Below are 14002 nucleotides of genomic sequence, written 5' to 3' on the forward strand. Positions count from 1 at the left end.
GGCTCTTTCCACTGAGCCTTGCTGCTTCTCTATCTTCGGTTTACCTTTCTTCAGTTCTCTCTCTAACATCTGGCTAATCTCTCTGCTCTGTTTTCTCTATCTGTCTCGCTCATCTGCCACTTTATCTCTGTTGCTCTCTCCTGACTTTCTATGTCTCACCTTCTCCCATCTGACCTCTCTCCTTTCTCACATCTTACACTTCCCAAGCTACTGCATTCTGGCCTCTTTCTGGGATTCGATGTTTGAAGCTGTCCCGAAGGTGTAGTGTGACACCCCGCCTGACACCGGTACCTGTCTCAAGGAAAGGTATATCCTGTACACAGATAACTTGTCCCCTTTGGAAATGACATCCCGACATGTGGAATCCCATAGGGCTAGAAACACTTCCGGAATGAATTCAAAGTGTAGGCAAGGGTGGTTAACAGTCTGAAGTAGGAGGTTCAGTAGAGGTAACATGAAAATGATCAGCTCCTTCACTATTTCTTTCACTAATCATACATGTAACACCACAGAACTCACCATTCAGTAGGTAGCAAATATAAGCTGGATGTCTTCAGGTTTTAACCTAAGTGGTTTTTATATAGCCAAGCTGTTTCTTTTCCTTTAGTGTATTTAACAGAATGACTCAGATTCTGCGATAGACTATTTCGAATCATTTGTGCTTGCATTTTTTTCAATCTGATTAAAATTGTGAAGAACATGAATTTGGACAAGGATGGCAACTAAAGAGAATGGCTGCTTTGTGAATTTTTGGTTTCTGATAAAAACATTAAAAGTAATTATTTGCTGAAAAATGTTACAGGATTGATTATCTAAATCGCCAAGACTGTTAACACAGTGTCTTGATCTCTCTAGAATTTGTGTCTGTGGATATCCGCGGCAGAGTGTAAGAAAATACAAAGGTGTCAACAGCAGGATACCAATTTCTTCAGAATTCATGGTGCAGATGTTAACAGGGATTTATTTCTCTTTGTAAGTGTGTCATGAATGCAAACTGTTTAGAATCTTTGATACTTTTTTGAAAGCTTGGTCTGTTATAATTCATAAGTAGAAGACTTCTTTTGAGGGTAATATCTTATGTGTTAAATATTACTGAATGTGAAGAGTTACGAAATTTACTTTGATCACTGTTTTCATCTTCAAAAAAGTTTTTACCATGTATGAATAATGTGACTGTCAAAAGGAGGGATTATCAAAGTCAGATTTGTATCAACTTGAGTTTTATCTTGCTTCATCCACACTCAGTGTAACAACAGAATAAGGTTTAAATATATGTATATATATTTTTCCATTCTGCTGGCTTTTTCCACAGTCCCAAAGAGTACCAAATGTTTACCTGATTCAGAAAACCTTAGCTTTTCCTGTCTGAACCTCCTTGCTTCTCAGAAAAGGAAAAAAAATACTGAAATTTTTTAACATGCAAAAGAATATCATTCATTTACAATAAAGTAAAAAGAGTGAATTTCTAATTGGGCTAAGATTAGGGCTGATTTTCCACTGCATAAGGATGATAGTGAACATCAGACTTATGAGTGTATAATGACAAGCTCTGAATATTTATCTTTCCTCTTTGACTCCCCTTGTATTCTTTGGATTTGGACTGTTACGTGCCATTTGAGCAAGTGAACGCTGAGAAGCTTAATTAGGCTTTAAATATTGCCATTCCTCTTTACCAGTGATAAAACCCTGTCAACCTTAGTAACAAGTTCAAGCTCATTTTTCACAGTGGCTGTATTGGAACTAATCAGTCCAACTGACAAGAACACCAGTGGTTTAGAAAATCTTCTAATGGTTTGTTTTTCTTTGCTATGGGCATTTATTATACTTCAGGCAGGAGAAAAAGAACTGTCTAAAGAGCCCAAGGTGAAAAATGGTTCTGTTCTTGTGCCTCCTCCACTTCCTAGAATTAGGAGAATTTACTGGAATCCCTCCTTGTAGGAGCATAGCAACTATTTTGATTTGGTTTCATAGTTCAACTGTGGCACCGCCTGGTTATCGATCAGTCAATCAGCACTTTCTTGAGCACTTACTGCATGTAAAGCACTGTACTAAAGCACTTGGGAGAGGACAGAGAGATAATGAAAATGAGATTGTGGAGACATGCTGTATAGCTACAGGTTGGTAGTTAACCCAAAGTCTCCTTAGCTCCCAAGCCTATCCCAGTTCTGCTCTCCAGCTCTAAGATGGTACAGGAAATGAAGCTATCCCAAATGTAGAGTTTCAGTAGTAGTTGTTATAGTTCATTCATTCATTCAGTCGTATTCATTGAGTGCTTATTGGGTGCAGAGCACTGCACTATTGAACGCTTGGAAGAGTACAATACAACAATAAACATTCACATTCCTGCCCTCAAGGAGCTTACAGTCCGATGGGGGCGAGTAGCATTTATTGAGTATCCAATGGGTGAAATATGTCAATCAGCTCACCCCCTACGTCTTACCTCACTGATTTCCTCCTACAGCTCAGCCTGCACAGTTCACTCTTCTAGCACCAACCTACTCACTGAACCTTGGTCTTGTTTATCTCCCCACTGAACTTGTGTCCATGTCCTCTGGCCTGGAACTCCCTCTCCCTCCACATACAACTACTGACCACCACTCTCCCCACATTCAAAGCCTTATTAAAATCAATCTCCTCCAAGAGACCTTCCGTGATTAAGCTCTCTTTTCTCAGACTCCCTCTCCCTTCTGCGCCACCCATGTTCCTTTTGAGCACTTGATATTGACCCCACCCTCAACCCTTCCCCCCAGTACTTGCATACATATCCTGGGCAGTGCTCAATGCCACAATTATTACTGTTATTAATAATAATAATAATGTTGGTATTTGTTAAGTGCTTACTATGTGTAGAGCACTGTTTTAAGCGCTGGGGGAGATACAGGGTAATCAGGTCGTCCCACGTGAGGCTCATAGTTAATCCCCATTTTACAGATGAGGGAACTGAGGCACAGATAAGTTAAGTGACTTGCCCACAATCACACAGCTGACAAGTGGCAGAGCCGGGAGTCGAACCCATGACCTCTGACTCCGAAGCCCAGGCTCTTTCCACTGAGCCATGCTGCTTAATATTATTATTATTATTATATTTATAATTCATTTATATCAATTAACAAATTAATTATATGAATGTCTGTCTTCCCATCTAGACTTTAAGCTCCTTGTGGGCAGGGAATGTGTGTGCCAACTCTTTTGTATTGCACTTTCCCAAGCCCTTAGTACAGTGCTCTGCACACAGTGAACGGTCAATGAATACCATTTATTGTCACTCCACCCTCAGCCCCATGGCACTAGTGTGCGTATCTGTGATTTATTTTAATTAATTCATTTATATGTATTGAGCACTTACTATGTGTAGAGCACTGTACTAAGCACTTGGTAATGCCTTCCTCCCCCTCTAGACTGTCATCTTCTTATGGATAGGGAACATGTCTACCAATTCTCTTGTATTGTGCACTCTCAAACGTTTAGTACAGTGCTCTTTGCACAGTAAATGTTCAGTAAATACCACTGATGGGTGATTAGAAAGTAGAAAACAAAATGACATATTCCTGCCCAAAAGGTGTTTCCACTCAGATGGGCTCTATTGGACCCAGAGTTGCACCTGACTCAGTAACGTAATCATGGTTCCTGGTTAGACATCTTTGCTCATGATTTCCTATTGTGGACATATGTTAGAACCTTCTGGTGGTCATCCTGGCAGTGAGGCAGTTGCAAGACCTCTGCCTGGCAAAGTCCCATAGCCTTATTTTACTTGCAGTAAACCAGACAACTGTGGAAGCAACTTTTATTTCACCACTGCACCCAGATCCAATCTTTATTTATGAAAAGCAGCATGGTGTGGTGGATAGAGCAAAGGCCTGAGAGTCAAAAGGTCATGGCTTCCAATCCCAGTTCTGCCACTTGTCTTCTGTGTGACCTTGGGCAATTTACTTCACTTCTCTAGGCTTCAGTTACCTCATCTGTAAAATGGAGATGGAAAATCATGATAATTATGGAATTCTATTATGTCATCTATCATTTCTGCTGTTGCTGCATATAAACAATTATTTATGTGGTTGTTGAGGATGAATAATAGCAGTCTGCCTCCTAGACTCCATTCCAGCAGATTCTAACCCCTTTACTTACTACCTAAAATGCTAAGGGCCTAAATTTTGATGGTGAAAGGTTCTATGATGTGAGAGCTGTGTTTCATACTTGTTAGGTCCAGTCTTAAATGACAAGGTGGTCTTGGTCTGTGGAGGTGACTGTAATTTCTCCCCGTTTTGGCTTGTTCTCCCCCTTGATACATAAAAAAATTACAAGATACATTTAACTGCTTTTGGAATAATGAATATCACTTTGAAAAAGTCTGGGTAGACTTCCAGATGACTGTCAGAATGTTAAAGGATAAATATTCAAAATGTTGCAAAGCATTCTGGTTGTGTGGTTCCTGTTAGACGCTGGTTGTTGCCCTAGCAATTTGGTCATAAAGCCAAGATATATATTTTTTACACTTTAAACACTGAATGGCTTCGAACGCTTTGTGTTGCTTTTTCTGATTTTTCCATCCTTTAAACACAGAACTGTTATTTCAGAGCCATGTAAGTTATAAATGATCTTTGTTGCTGTTAACAGGCCGACCGATTTATCAGAAAGGAAGTCTGAGTTTTAAACTGAAGATGTGGCAGGCAAGGAGTTGATAAAATCAGTTATTTTCCTTACAGAGGACAAAAACACATTTGGCCATTGTCTCTAATTACAGTATTTTGTCTAGTTACAGAGATTACCTAGTAAATGTTTACCTTTCTGAATTTGATTTCTATAGTTATAATGGCGAATGGGATTTGGCTCATAAAGCTTTGGATGATGTTTTATACAGAGCCCAGCTGGAGCTGTATCCAGAACCTCTTTTGGTAGGTGCTGCAGCATATTCTTGCATACAGTTTTAATCCAGATGTAATGAATATTAAATTAGAAAAAGGATCACTAGTCCTTAATGGTTTATGACTTCTGTTTTATGAAAAAATATGATTCATATGTCTGAAAAGAATAGACATAAAGATTTTGAGGGCATCAAGAAAACATGTTGAACTGTGGTTTTAAATCATAACTTAACTTGTAGTTAATTGATACTAACTTGTAAAATGTACCTTTTGGATGTCAAAAACTTTAACTGCTTTTTTTCTTCCCAGGTTGCGAACGCAATAAAGGCTTCTTTGCCCCAAGGTGCCATGAAATCTAGTAAGGAAGGTACAAGATGTATTCAGGTTGAAATTACACCTACTTCATCTAGAATATCAAGAAATGCCGTAACCAGCATGTCAATTAGAGGGCATAGGTGGAAAAGACATGGTAAGAAGACCTTTTCTTTGGCAAGGGCGTGCTAGTGACAAAGCACCTACCGAGCCACATCTGCCCCACTAAGTCACTCCTCTGTCCAGTGTTGCAGAAGCACAATATTGAATACTGGAGAAATTAAACTATAATAGGACATCAGAAATGGAGGTTATTTTTGGATCAGAATGGGTGCTGCGCAACACCTGTTTAGGAAACTGATGAATTTATAAGAGTAGGAAATGTTGAGGGGCTATATGTGCCATCATAGAGAGCTCGTGGGGAGATGTTTACTCAGAATCAAAGGTGGCTCTTTGGAACCAGGAGTCAGAGGAGGGTAGAATAATCCACCCCAGATAGGTTCCGGGGCAGATAGAAAATCTGAGGTGTGGCCCAGCCTGGGTCCTACTAATGTCATTCATTCAGTTGCATTTATTCATTCAATCATATTTATTGAGCGCTTACTGTGTGCTTAATGTGTGCAGAGCACTGTACTGAGCACTGGGGCGAGTACAATAAAACAATAAATGGACACATTCCCTGCCCACAGTGATGTCCCTAATAGGAGCTTTTCAGGGTATCTGTTCTGGCCCCTGGGGCGAGGGGTGGGGAGAGAAGCCTGGCCCCATGTAGAGAAGGGAAGGAAGAGTCCTCAACAAGAGAACAAGAACAGAAAGGCAGTGTGGCTCAGTGGAAAGAGCACAGGCTTTGGAGTCAGAGGTCATGGGTTTGAATCCCAACTCGGCCACTGGTCAGCTGTGTGACTTTGGGCAAGTCACTCAACTTCTCGGTGCCTCAGTTACCTCATCTGTAAAATGGGGATTAAGACTGTGAGCCCCACTGGGACAACCTGATTCCCCTGTGTCTACCCCAGCGCTTAGAACAGTGCTCGGCACATAGTAAGCACTTAAATACCAACATTATTATTAACAAAGTTGTATGTCCAACTTTACTAAGTGAATGTCACCAAAGGTCATTTTGTCTTTACAGTGCTTTACATTGTTTAAAATTAGTGACTCAGATTTTTTTTTAAAACATTTCAAACAGTAAAAGCAAGGTAGTATTTGCATTAGCAAGAAAAAACCTTTCAGTTTATAAAATAGACACCATTTTTAACCACTCTGTGGATTAATGCAGTTACTTCTCATAATGACCTAGATACTTCGGAGCCAGCATTTTTTGGCTTAGAAAATAATATTGCAATTCTCTAGACAAAGGACTAGTGTTACAGAAGGAGAGGAAACAATTAAATTGTAAGGGTTTGTATATTAAAGATTGTATTTGTAATCATGGGTGTGTATAATTGTCACCTCAAAATCCTGTCACTACTGGAAAACTCATTTTTGAAACTGTCAGGAACTGTTTTTGGAAAGTGCAAAGTCTTAAACTTTAAGTTAAGTGGATCTTGCAGAAAAGGCAGATAGATTTAAACCCTTTTTATTTTTCTTGTTTCTTTTGTATTAAATTCATTGGGCATAGTGAGAATGAAGGGAATTGGAAATTAGTACCATATTGGAAGTTTCCCCAACAACAGAGGACTTATCAGTGTTTTTCCTTAACACTTGAACCAATCGGGAATGTTTGAAGCTAGTTCTGTTGAAGTGTAAAACTATACACTAAAATAAGTTGGTTTCCAGAACATGCTACTTTCTATAAAATTTTATATTTATAACCACAATTCTAAACCTTTAAGAAAATGAGAATGTGTGTCTACTTTTTCTTCCTGTTATGGAGAAATTTTCAGATTTTCGTGTTCAATTTTATGTTCCTTCTTCCATTTTCCATTAATATCTTTAGTATGTTTTTATTCCAGTCTCCCAAAATTGGTTCACAATAGGGTGTATTCTTCTAGTTAGAATGATCATGGAAAATTTTCATTTGCCATCATTTAAAAATGTTTTTCCAAGCTAAGAAGAGGACATGGCTTCAGGCAGCTTTCATGCTCACTTGGGTATTTTCAATCTCAGAGTTGCAAAAAGCCAACTGTTCTCAAAACCTATTTTTTGATATAATAAAAAATCATTGGCCAGGTGACAGGGATTGCTGATATTCTAATAGAAAGACTCCTTTACTAGAGAATAAGCCACATGATTTCTAATTTTCCTTGCGTCTTATACCACGTCATCTTTTTCAGTAGTTTTTTCATCAGTGTTATTCAGGTCTTTGTTATTAACTCACTACCCAATTTTCATGCAATTGTATTTTGCCTATTCCATTGTCTGCTGCATTTGTTCTCTCAGATGAATTATTTGACTTCATAATTTTACTTAAAAACAGGTATTTGAGAAATTTTCATTATAATATGCCATTGCGATTTTTGACCCTCTTTAAAGCCACAACTTGGAAATCTATCTGTTATACTGGGACCTCAGGTGAATTTTCACTTATTTTCATTTGTGGGAAGGGAGGAAAACCACTTCTGCTGTTCAGCTGTTTCAAGAGTAGCTTTTCCAGCCAGCCGCAAATTGAAAGGGGATCTCTAAGAGTGAAAATCAGACAAGGGAAGTGAAATTTCTGCAAGAGACGGGTAGAGGCAGAAGAAAAGAAGAAAAGAAGCTTGAGAAATATTAGGCTTGGTGAATTTTCAGAGAAAGGGAAAAAGCCAATGGATTTAAAAATGCCCAGTAGAATTGAGACTTGCAGATGATTTTTGCAAAGTCAGGCCTTTTTCTGAAATGAACTTTCTTTCCTCCTTTTTCAACCATGTCACCCTCTTGAAATCCTTCAATGGCTCCCTGTCATCATCTTCAGTTTCAGGACCCTCTGTCACAGCTACATAACATCTTTTTACTCTTTTCTCACTCCTTTGGTTCCACCAGAGCCAGTCTCCTCCCTGGCTTCTTGCTGAAATTTTTCCTTTCTGCTTCCACTTATTTTCTTACATCGGTCTCCATCTTGAGCAAACTTCAAATATGCTGAGCACTATTGGTCATCTTTTTCAATTACCACTTCCTCCACAGTGCTACTTCTGATTTTCAGACTTGCAAATAAATTTTAAAAAGTTACCATCCATTTTCATAGCAGTCAGTTGTCAGTCCAAGAGGTTCACAGGTAGTAAAACTAAATGGAATTTCTTTTCTTAACTGTTTACTCTGCGTAAATCATCACTTACCTTCAGAGACTAGTAATTTTGCTTAGCTAGACTGTGCGCTCAGGCCCCATTTTTCTTCCTCTCTGCAACTGCAGCCATCGTCTAATCCAAGAGAATGTGAATACAGCAGGGGTTATACTTGATGGGCCTTCAGTGCAAAGGAAATACTAAGTTCTCCAGGTAGGATGGGCAAAGGAAGCATTTTTCAGAGTTTGATACACGTCCTTGCTTAAGGAGGAATGTGAGAAGGGAGGAAGATAGCCCAAAAAAATTAAATAATAATGTTGGTATTTGTTAAGCGCTTACTGTGTGCAGAGCACTGTTCTAAGCGCTGGGGTAGACACAAGGGAATCAGGTTGTCCTGCGTGGGGCTCACAGTCTTAATCCCCATTTTACAGATGAGGTAACTGAGTCACAGAGAAGTTAAGTGACTTGCCCACAGTGACACAGCTGACAAGTGGCGGAGCCAGGATTTGAACCCATGACCTCTGACTCCAAAGCCCGTGCTCTTTCCCTGAGCCACGCTGCTTCTCTAATGTTGGTATTTGTTAAGCGCTTACTATGTGCAGAGCACTGTTCTAAGCGCTGGGTAGATACATGTCTTGAGTACATCTTGGTATTAGTTCCTCAAATTCTTAATAACATAGTTTTTCTGGGCCAATAAGGAGGTATGCATAAGGAATCACATTTTCAGCAAAAGAACCCTCAATTTTCTCACCTTGCAAAACGGGGCCTCAAAACCTGTTCATCCTCCAATTTAGACTGAGCCCCATATGGGACAGGGATTGCATGTGAACTGTTTATCTTGTATCTACCCCAGCCTTTAGAAAGTTGTTTGGCACAGAATAAGCACTTGATGAGTACCACAATTATTATTACTATTATTGATATTAAAAGTATCCTTTCTCTTTTGTGCTCATGAAGATTAAGATTCAGTCAAAATTGGAGCCAGTTTGGTATCAGTCATTCCCAGTTTTATTGGTGTTTTGTTTTTGAGGGTTAAAGATTTACTTCCTAAAATTTGTTTTTGTCAAGATGAGAAAATGGCTTTGAGTAAATTATCGCAAAGACAAAACCTGTGGCCTGAAGGCAGGAAATTTTGAATCGTACCTTCATTCATGCTAAGTATAATCGGGATTGGGCTAGGATTACTTTAAGGATCTTTGAAAGGATGTTTAAGTAGAGAGACCCACACGAGAGCAAAAGACAGATTTGAAATTTGTTATAATTCCTTCCATTATCAAATATTACAGGGAAAGTAAGAATTTTCTTTTTCATAACTGGAACTTGACTGGAAAATGAGCACTGTGAAATTCTTGAGACTACTTAATTACCTGGCATGTTGAAGGTATCACAGTCCCAGAAGATGATTTAAGCTTTTATCACTTGAAAGAATAGTACTGTGAAATGCAGACTAGGTTTTTCGGGAGGAAGGAAATTGATGTTTGCACACAGGTAAAAACGATTATTTCCTCCTAAAATGATTAAGCAATAATGCCACTGTCTGTGTTATTAGAGCATAAGGGCAAGGAGAGTCCCCGGGAGGGACAAGGGCCTGGGGACAACGGGGCCCGGGAGTCTTTTCAGTCGGGGTTGGTGGGCAGGGGTAGTGTTTTAAGATTTGATCCTTAAATCTCTTCTTCCCCTTGACTGACAGACTAGGGCCCTTCCTTGTCCCTGCGCTCGACAAGCGCAAATCTGAATGACGAAGAGGGAAACAATTGGTTGGATCGTGCAGGCAACTGCTCCCCTCGACCCCCACTGTTCCTAGCTGCGTCAGACCAAGGATTCCCATTCCTGAATTAGCTTGCGGCAACAATCGATCAGAGCTCTTGATGGTTGAACTCTTGCTGTGTGCAGAGCCCTGCACTAAGCACCTGGGAAATTTTAGTACAGTAGAGGTTGGTAGACACGATCCCTGCTCACAGAGAAGGGAGGAAGAGAGCAATTAAACAGGTTCATGAAATAATTGGAGTAGAGGTTGTGTGGCCCTGCATCTAATTTAAATTCATTTGGTTTTGTAAAAGTGGACCTGACAACTGGGTAGTTAAAGCTGGTTTGTTAGTTGAGAGAAGAAACATCATTAGTAGTAATGATGTTAAGTGTTTGCTGTGTACAGAGCATTGTACTAAATGCTGGGAAAAAAATGCACAGGTGAAAATTAGCCTTGGTCCTGACCCTCAAGGGGCACACGGAGACTAAGGGAGGGAGAAGGGAGGGGCATCAGACACATAAGGAAGGATGAAACATTAGAAATCCAAGAACAGTATAAATGACAAGAATGATGATACATAGAGCAAGAGAACTCCTTATGGCTCAGAATCCAGTAGCCACAACCACAACTCGTCCAGCATTCTGAAAGTCGAGACATGACTCATGCAGCCCCTGCTTCCTTTCCCTCCCAGCAAGAGGAGAAGGGGTCAGTGGGAGTCTCAGCGGAGTGAGAAATGAGGTAGCATTTGAAGCACACTTCTCTTCAAAATTGTTGATGATTTGCAGAGATTGGAGTTAAGCTTTCCCATGTGCCATATGTGGAGTACAATTTGAAAGTAGGAGGTATATTAGTGTTGAGCTGAACAAGCCTGAAATATTACAATGAGAAGGTGATTTTGATCGAAAATAGTTTCAAAAAGCCTTTAGCTGAAAAATATTTCATAAGTATTTTAGGACATTTCGACAAATAGGAAAGTGAGTGTGCATCCCCGAAGGATGACTGCTTTAGTCAGTTAGCATACACTGTCAGGGCAAGGCATACATTAGTAATGAACAAATAAAGCTATTTCATCAAGGATTTGTGGAAATGATATAGAAGGCTTAAAAAGTATAAGTATTTTGAGAAGCTGAAAATTTTAAATTTGTATTCAAAGTAATTATTTGTGACTTAGTTGTACACTGTGGTTGTGCAGTGCTAATTCTCAAAAGTGTTGGCCAAACATACTTACTCCAAAGATAAATGAGCTTCTTTTTCCTTTAAAAAGAAGTAAAATCCTAGTCATCACTCATGAGATAGAAACCTTATTTGATACACCCTGTTCTTCGATGATGTGTGTTTACACTACACAGTTTGGCTAGGATGAGATGGCAGAATTAAGGAATGTTCTTCCAACATTATGTGTCTCTCTGGATCCAGCAAGACATGGTGTCAAAAAGAAACAGTTGTGTACATATTCAGAGCATTCGACACAGGGGAAGTACTACAAGGTGAGTTCTTAATGCAGGGTTCTTCAAGATCACAGCCTCCACATTCTAGGAGGACAGGGTGTACTTTAAATTAATGAGTCACCAGTATTTATTGAATGCTTACTGTGTGTAATGTACTCAGCATTTGGGAGAGTACAATGTGACGGATCCCTGCCTACAAAGAGCTTGCATCTAGTCATTCCTTATAAAAAAAACAGGTTTTAAGGGACTCAAAATCTGATCTCATGTGTTTCACCAAAAAGAACCAAAGTGGCATCTTTGACGTCTGAACTTGAACTCAGTGACTCCAACTCTGATTTGGTTGCTACTGGAAGAAAAGGACATTTTTAGTCATTGAAGGAAAAGGAAGTTATCACCATACTGTCTGAGGAGGAAGCAACAACTTCATAGTCAACATAACCCGTATTTTGTAATAAACATTTTAGTATTTATAATGGTATTTTTATAGAGCGTTTAGAACTACGGTATATAAATGAGAATTTGGTTTACTGAAATATTGTTTTTATCAAGGATCTGCAGTGGGCCTGGGGTAGGCAGTTTTTAAAGACCATTTGGAAACTTCAATTTGTATTCCACTGCAGTAGTCTGTTTGGGTGTTTTTGTTTTGTTTTTTTCTGGTGCATATAACATCTGTGTTCTGCTTCCAGCCATCTTTTTTGGTTTACATCTATTAACATTCAAGGTGGAAACTTGAAGAGTGTCCCTCAGAATTTTGACTAGCAGTAGTCTGTCGAGGTGTTCCCCAAGCAGGGTCTTCTTTTAGAGTCCTGGCTGAGTCCACCTCTCTCACTTGTAATAGTGGATCACCCTCTAGAAGCAGCGTGGCTCAGTGGAAAGAGCACGGGCTTTGGAGTTAGAGGTCATGAGTTCGAATCCCAGCTCTGCCACTTGTCAGCTGTGTGACTGTGGGCAAGTCACTTTCATTCAATAGTATTTATTGAGCGCTTACTATGTGCAGAGCACTGTACTAAGCGCTTGGAATGAACAAGTCAGCAACAGTTAGAGACAGTCCCTGCCGTTTGACGGGCTTACAGTCTAATCGGGGGAGACGGACAGACAAGAACAATGGCAATAAATAGAGTCAAGGGGAAGAACATCTTGTAAAAACAATGGTAACTAAGTAGAATCAAGGCGATGTACATTTCATTAACAAAATTAACTTCTCTGTGCCTCAGTTACCTCATCTGTAAAATGGGAATGAAGACTGTGAGCCCCACGTGGGACAACCTGATTCCCCTATGTCTACCCCAGCGCTTAGAACAGTGCTCTGCACATAGTAAGCGCTTAACAAATACCAACATTATTATTATTATTATTTAATACAAGTCCGGGCACATATTGCTTGGCATTTAACAAATACCATAAAAAAAATATGAGGTTCCCGACATCTGTACTTATGTCAAAATATACGGTTCCCTTTCAAATGAAATTGTGTTGACAAAATTTCAAACACTACATGCTTGAGGCTCACAAGCCAAATTTGGTCCTTCTGACTATCATGGTTCCCATGCCTAGGGGTCTTAGTTGTGAGTCAGTGTTACAAAACTGTCCAGATGGAGAGCCAAGAGCACGAGCTTGGGAGTCCGAGGACATGAGTTCTAATCCCGGCTCTGCCACTTCTCTGCTATGTGACCTTGGGCAAGTCACTTAACTTCTCTGTGCCTCAGTTCCCTCATCTGTAAAATGGGGATTAGAAGTGTGAGGCTCACATGGGACAGCCTGATTACCTTGTATCTACCCCAGCGCTTCAAACAGTGCTTGGCAACATAGTAAGCGCTTAATAACATATTATTATTATTATTATTATTAATAATAATAAATTCAGCCACTTTTTTTTTCAGATGTTGACCAAGGAGTGGAATATCATTTTTAACTTATCTTAATTCTTTAAGCACATTTACTCTATTTCAAAATCTCATGTAAATTTAGCATGACTATTATTGTGGTGCTTTAAAATTTTCTGTTTTTCACATTCTGGAATTCTAATTTTATGATTCTTAATCTCTATGTTCACATAATGTATGAAAACTAGTATGACCCTCGTGTTCTACCTTGCTCGCTATAAGTTAGTCATATAATATGCTGGCTTTTTTTGTAGTTTTCATAATAATGGCTATTATATTATCTCAGTTTGTCCCCTTAAAATAATGCTAAATGCTGAAATAAACCTTTGCTTTCTAATAAGTTCCTTCATTCTGACATTAAGTGGCAATTGTATTCCATTAGAATCAGGTGATGGAAGATTAATGAAGCTATAATAAGTGAAGCATTATAAAGTTGCTTTATGACTTTAAAGGACTCTTAACGTAGCACAGTCTTTAATAATTATTCACCAGCAATATTTTTAAAGCCAATGAAAGCATGATTTCCAGAATATGAAAGCATAGTTTAGCCCTT

At 39.3% G+C, this 14002-nt stretch overlaps 1 protein-coding gene across 1 annotated transcript in view; it reads left to right on the top strand.

Moving 5' to 3' along the window:
- The window catches only part of FAM126A (family with sequence similarity 126 member A), a 66789-nt gene that overhangs the window by 45266 nt on the left and 7521 nt on the right, over positions 1 to 14002 (top strand). Inside the window, 3 exon segments of the mRNA XM_029070454.2 lie at positions 856 to 972; positions 4805 to 4892; positions 5172 to 5331. Of these exon segments, the coding sequence (XP_028926287.1) occupies positions 856 to 972; positions 4805 to 4892; positions 5172 to 5331 (365 nt within the window).

This window comes from Ornithorhynchus anatinus, chromosome 8 (genome assembly GCF_004115215.2).
Source record: "Ornithorhynchus anatinus isolate Pmale09 chromosome 8, mOrnAna1.pri.v4, whole genome shotgun sequence".
Classification (NCBI taxonomy): domain Eukaryota; kingdom Metazoa; phylum Chordata; class Mammalia; order Monotremata; family Ornithorhynchidae; genus Ornithorhynchus; species Ornithorhynchus anatinus.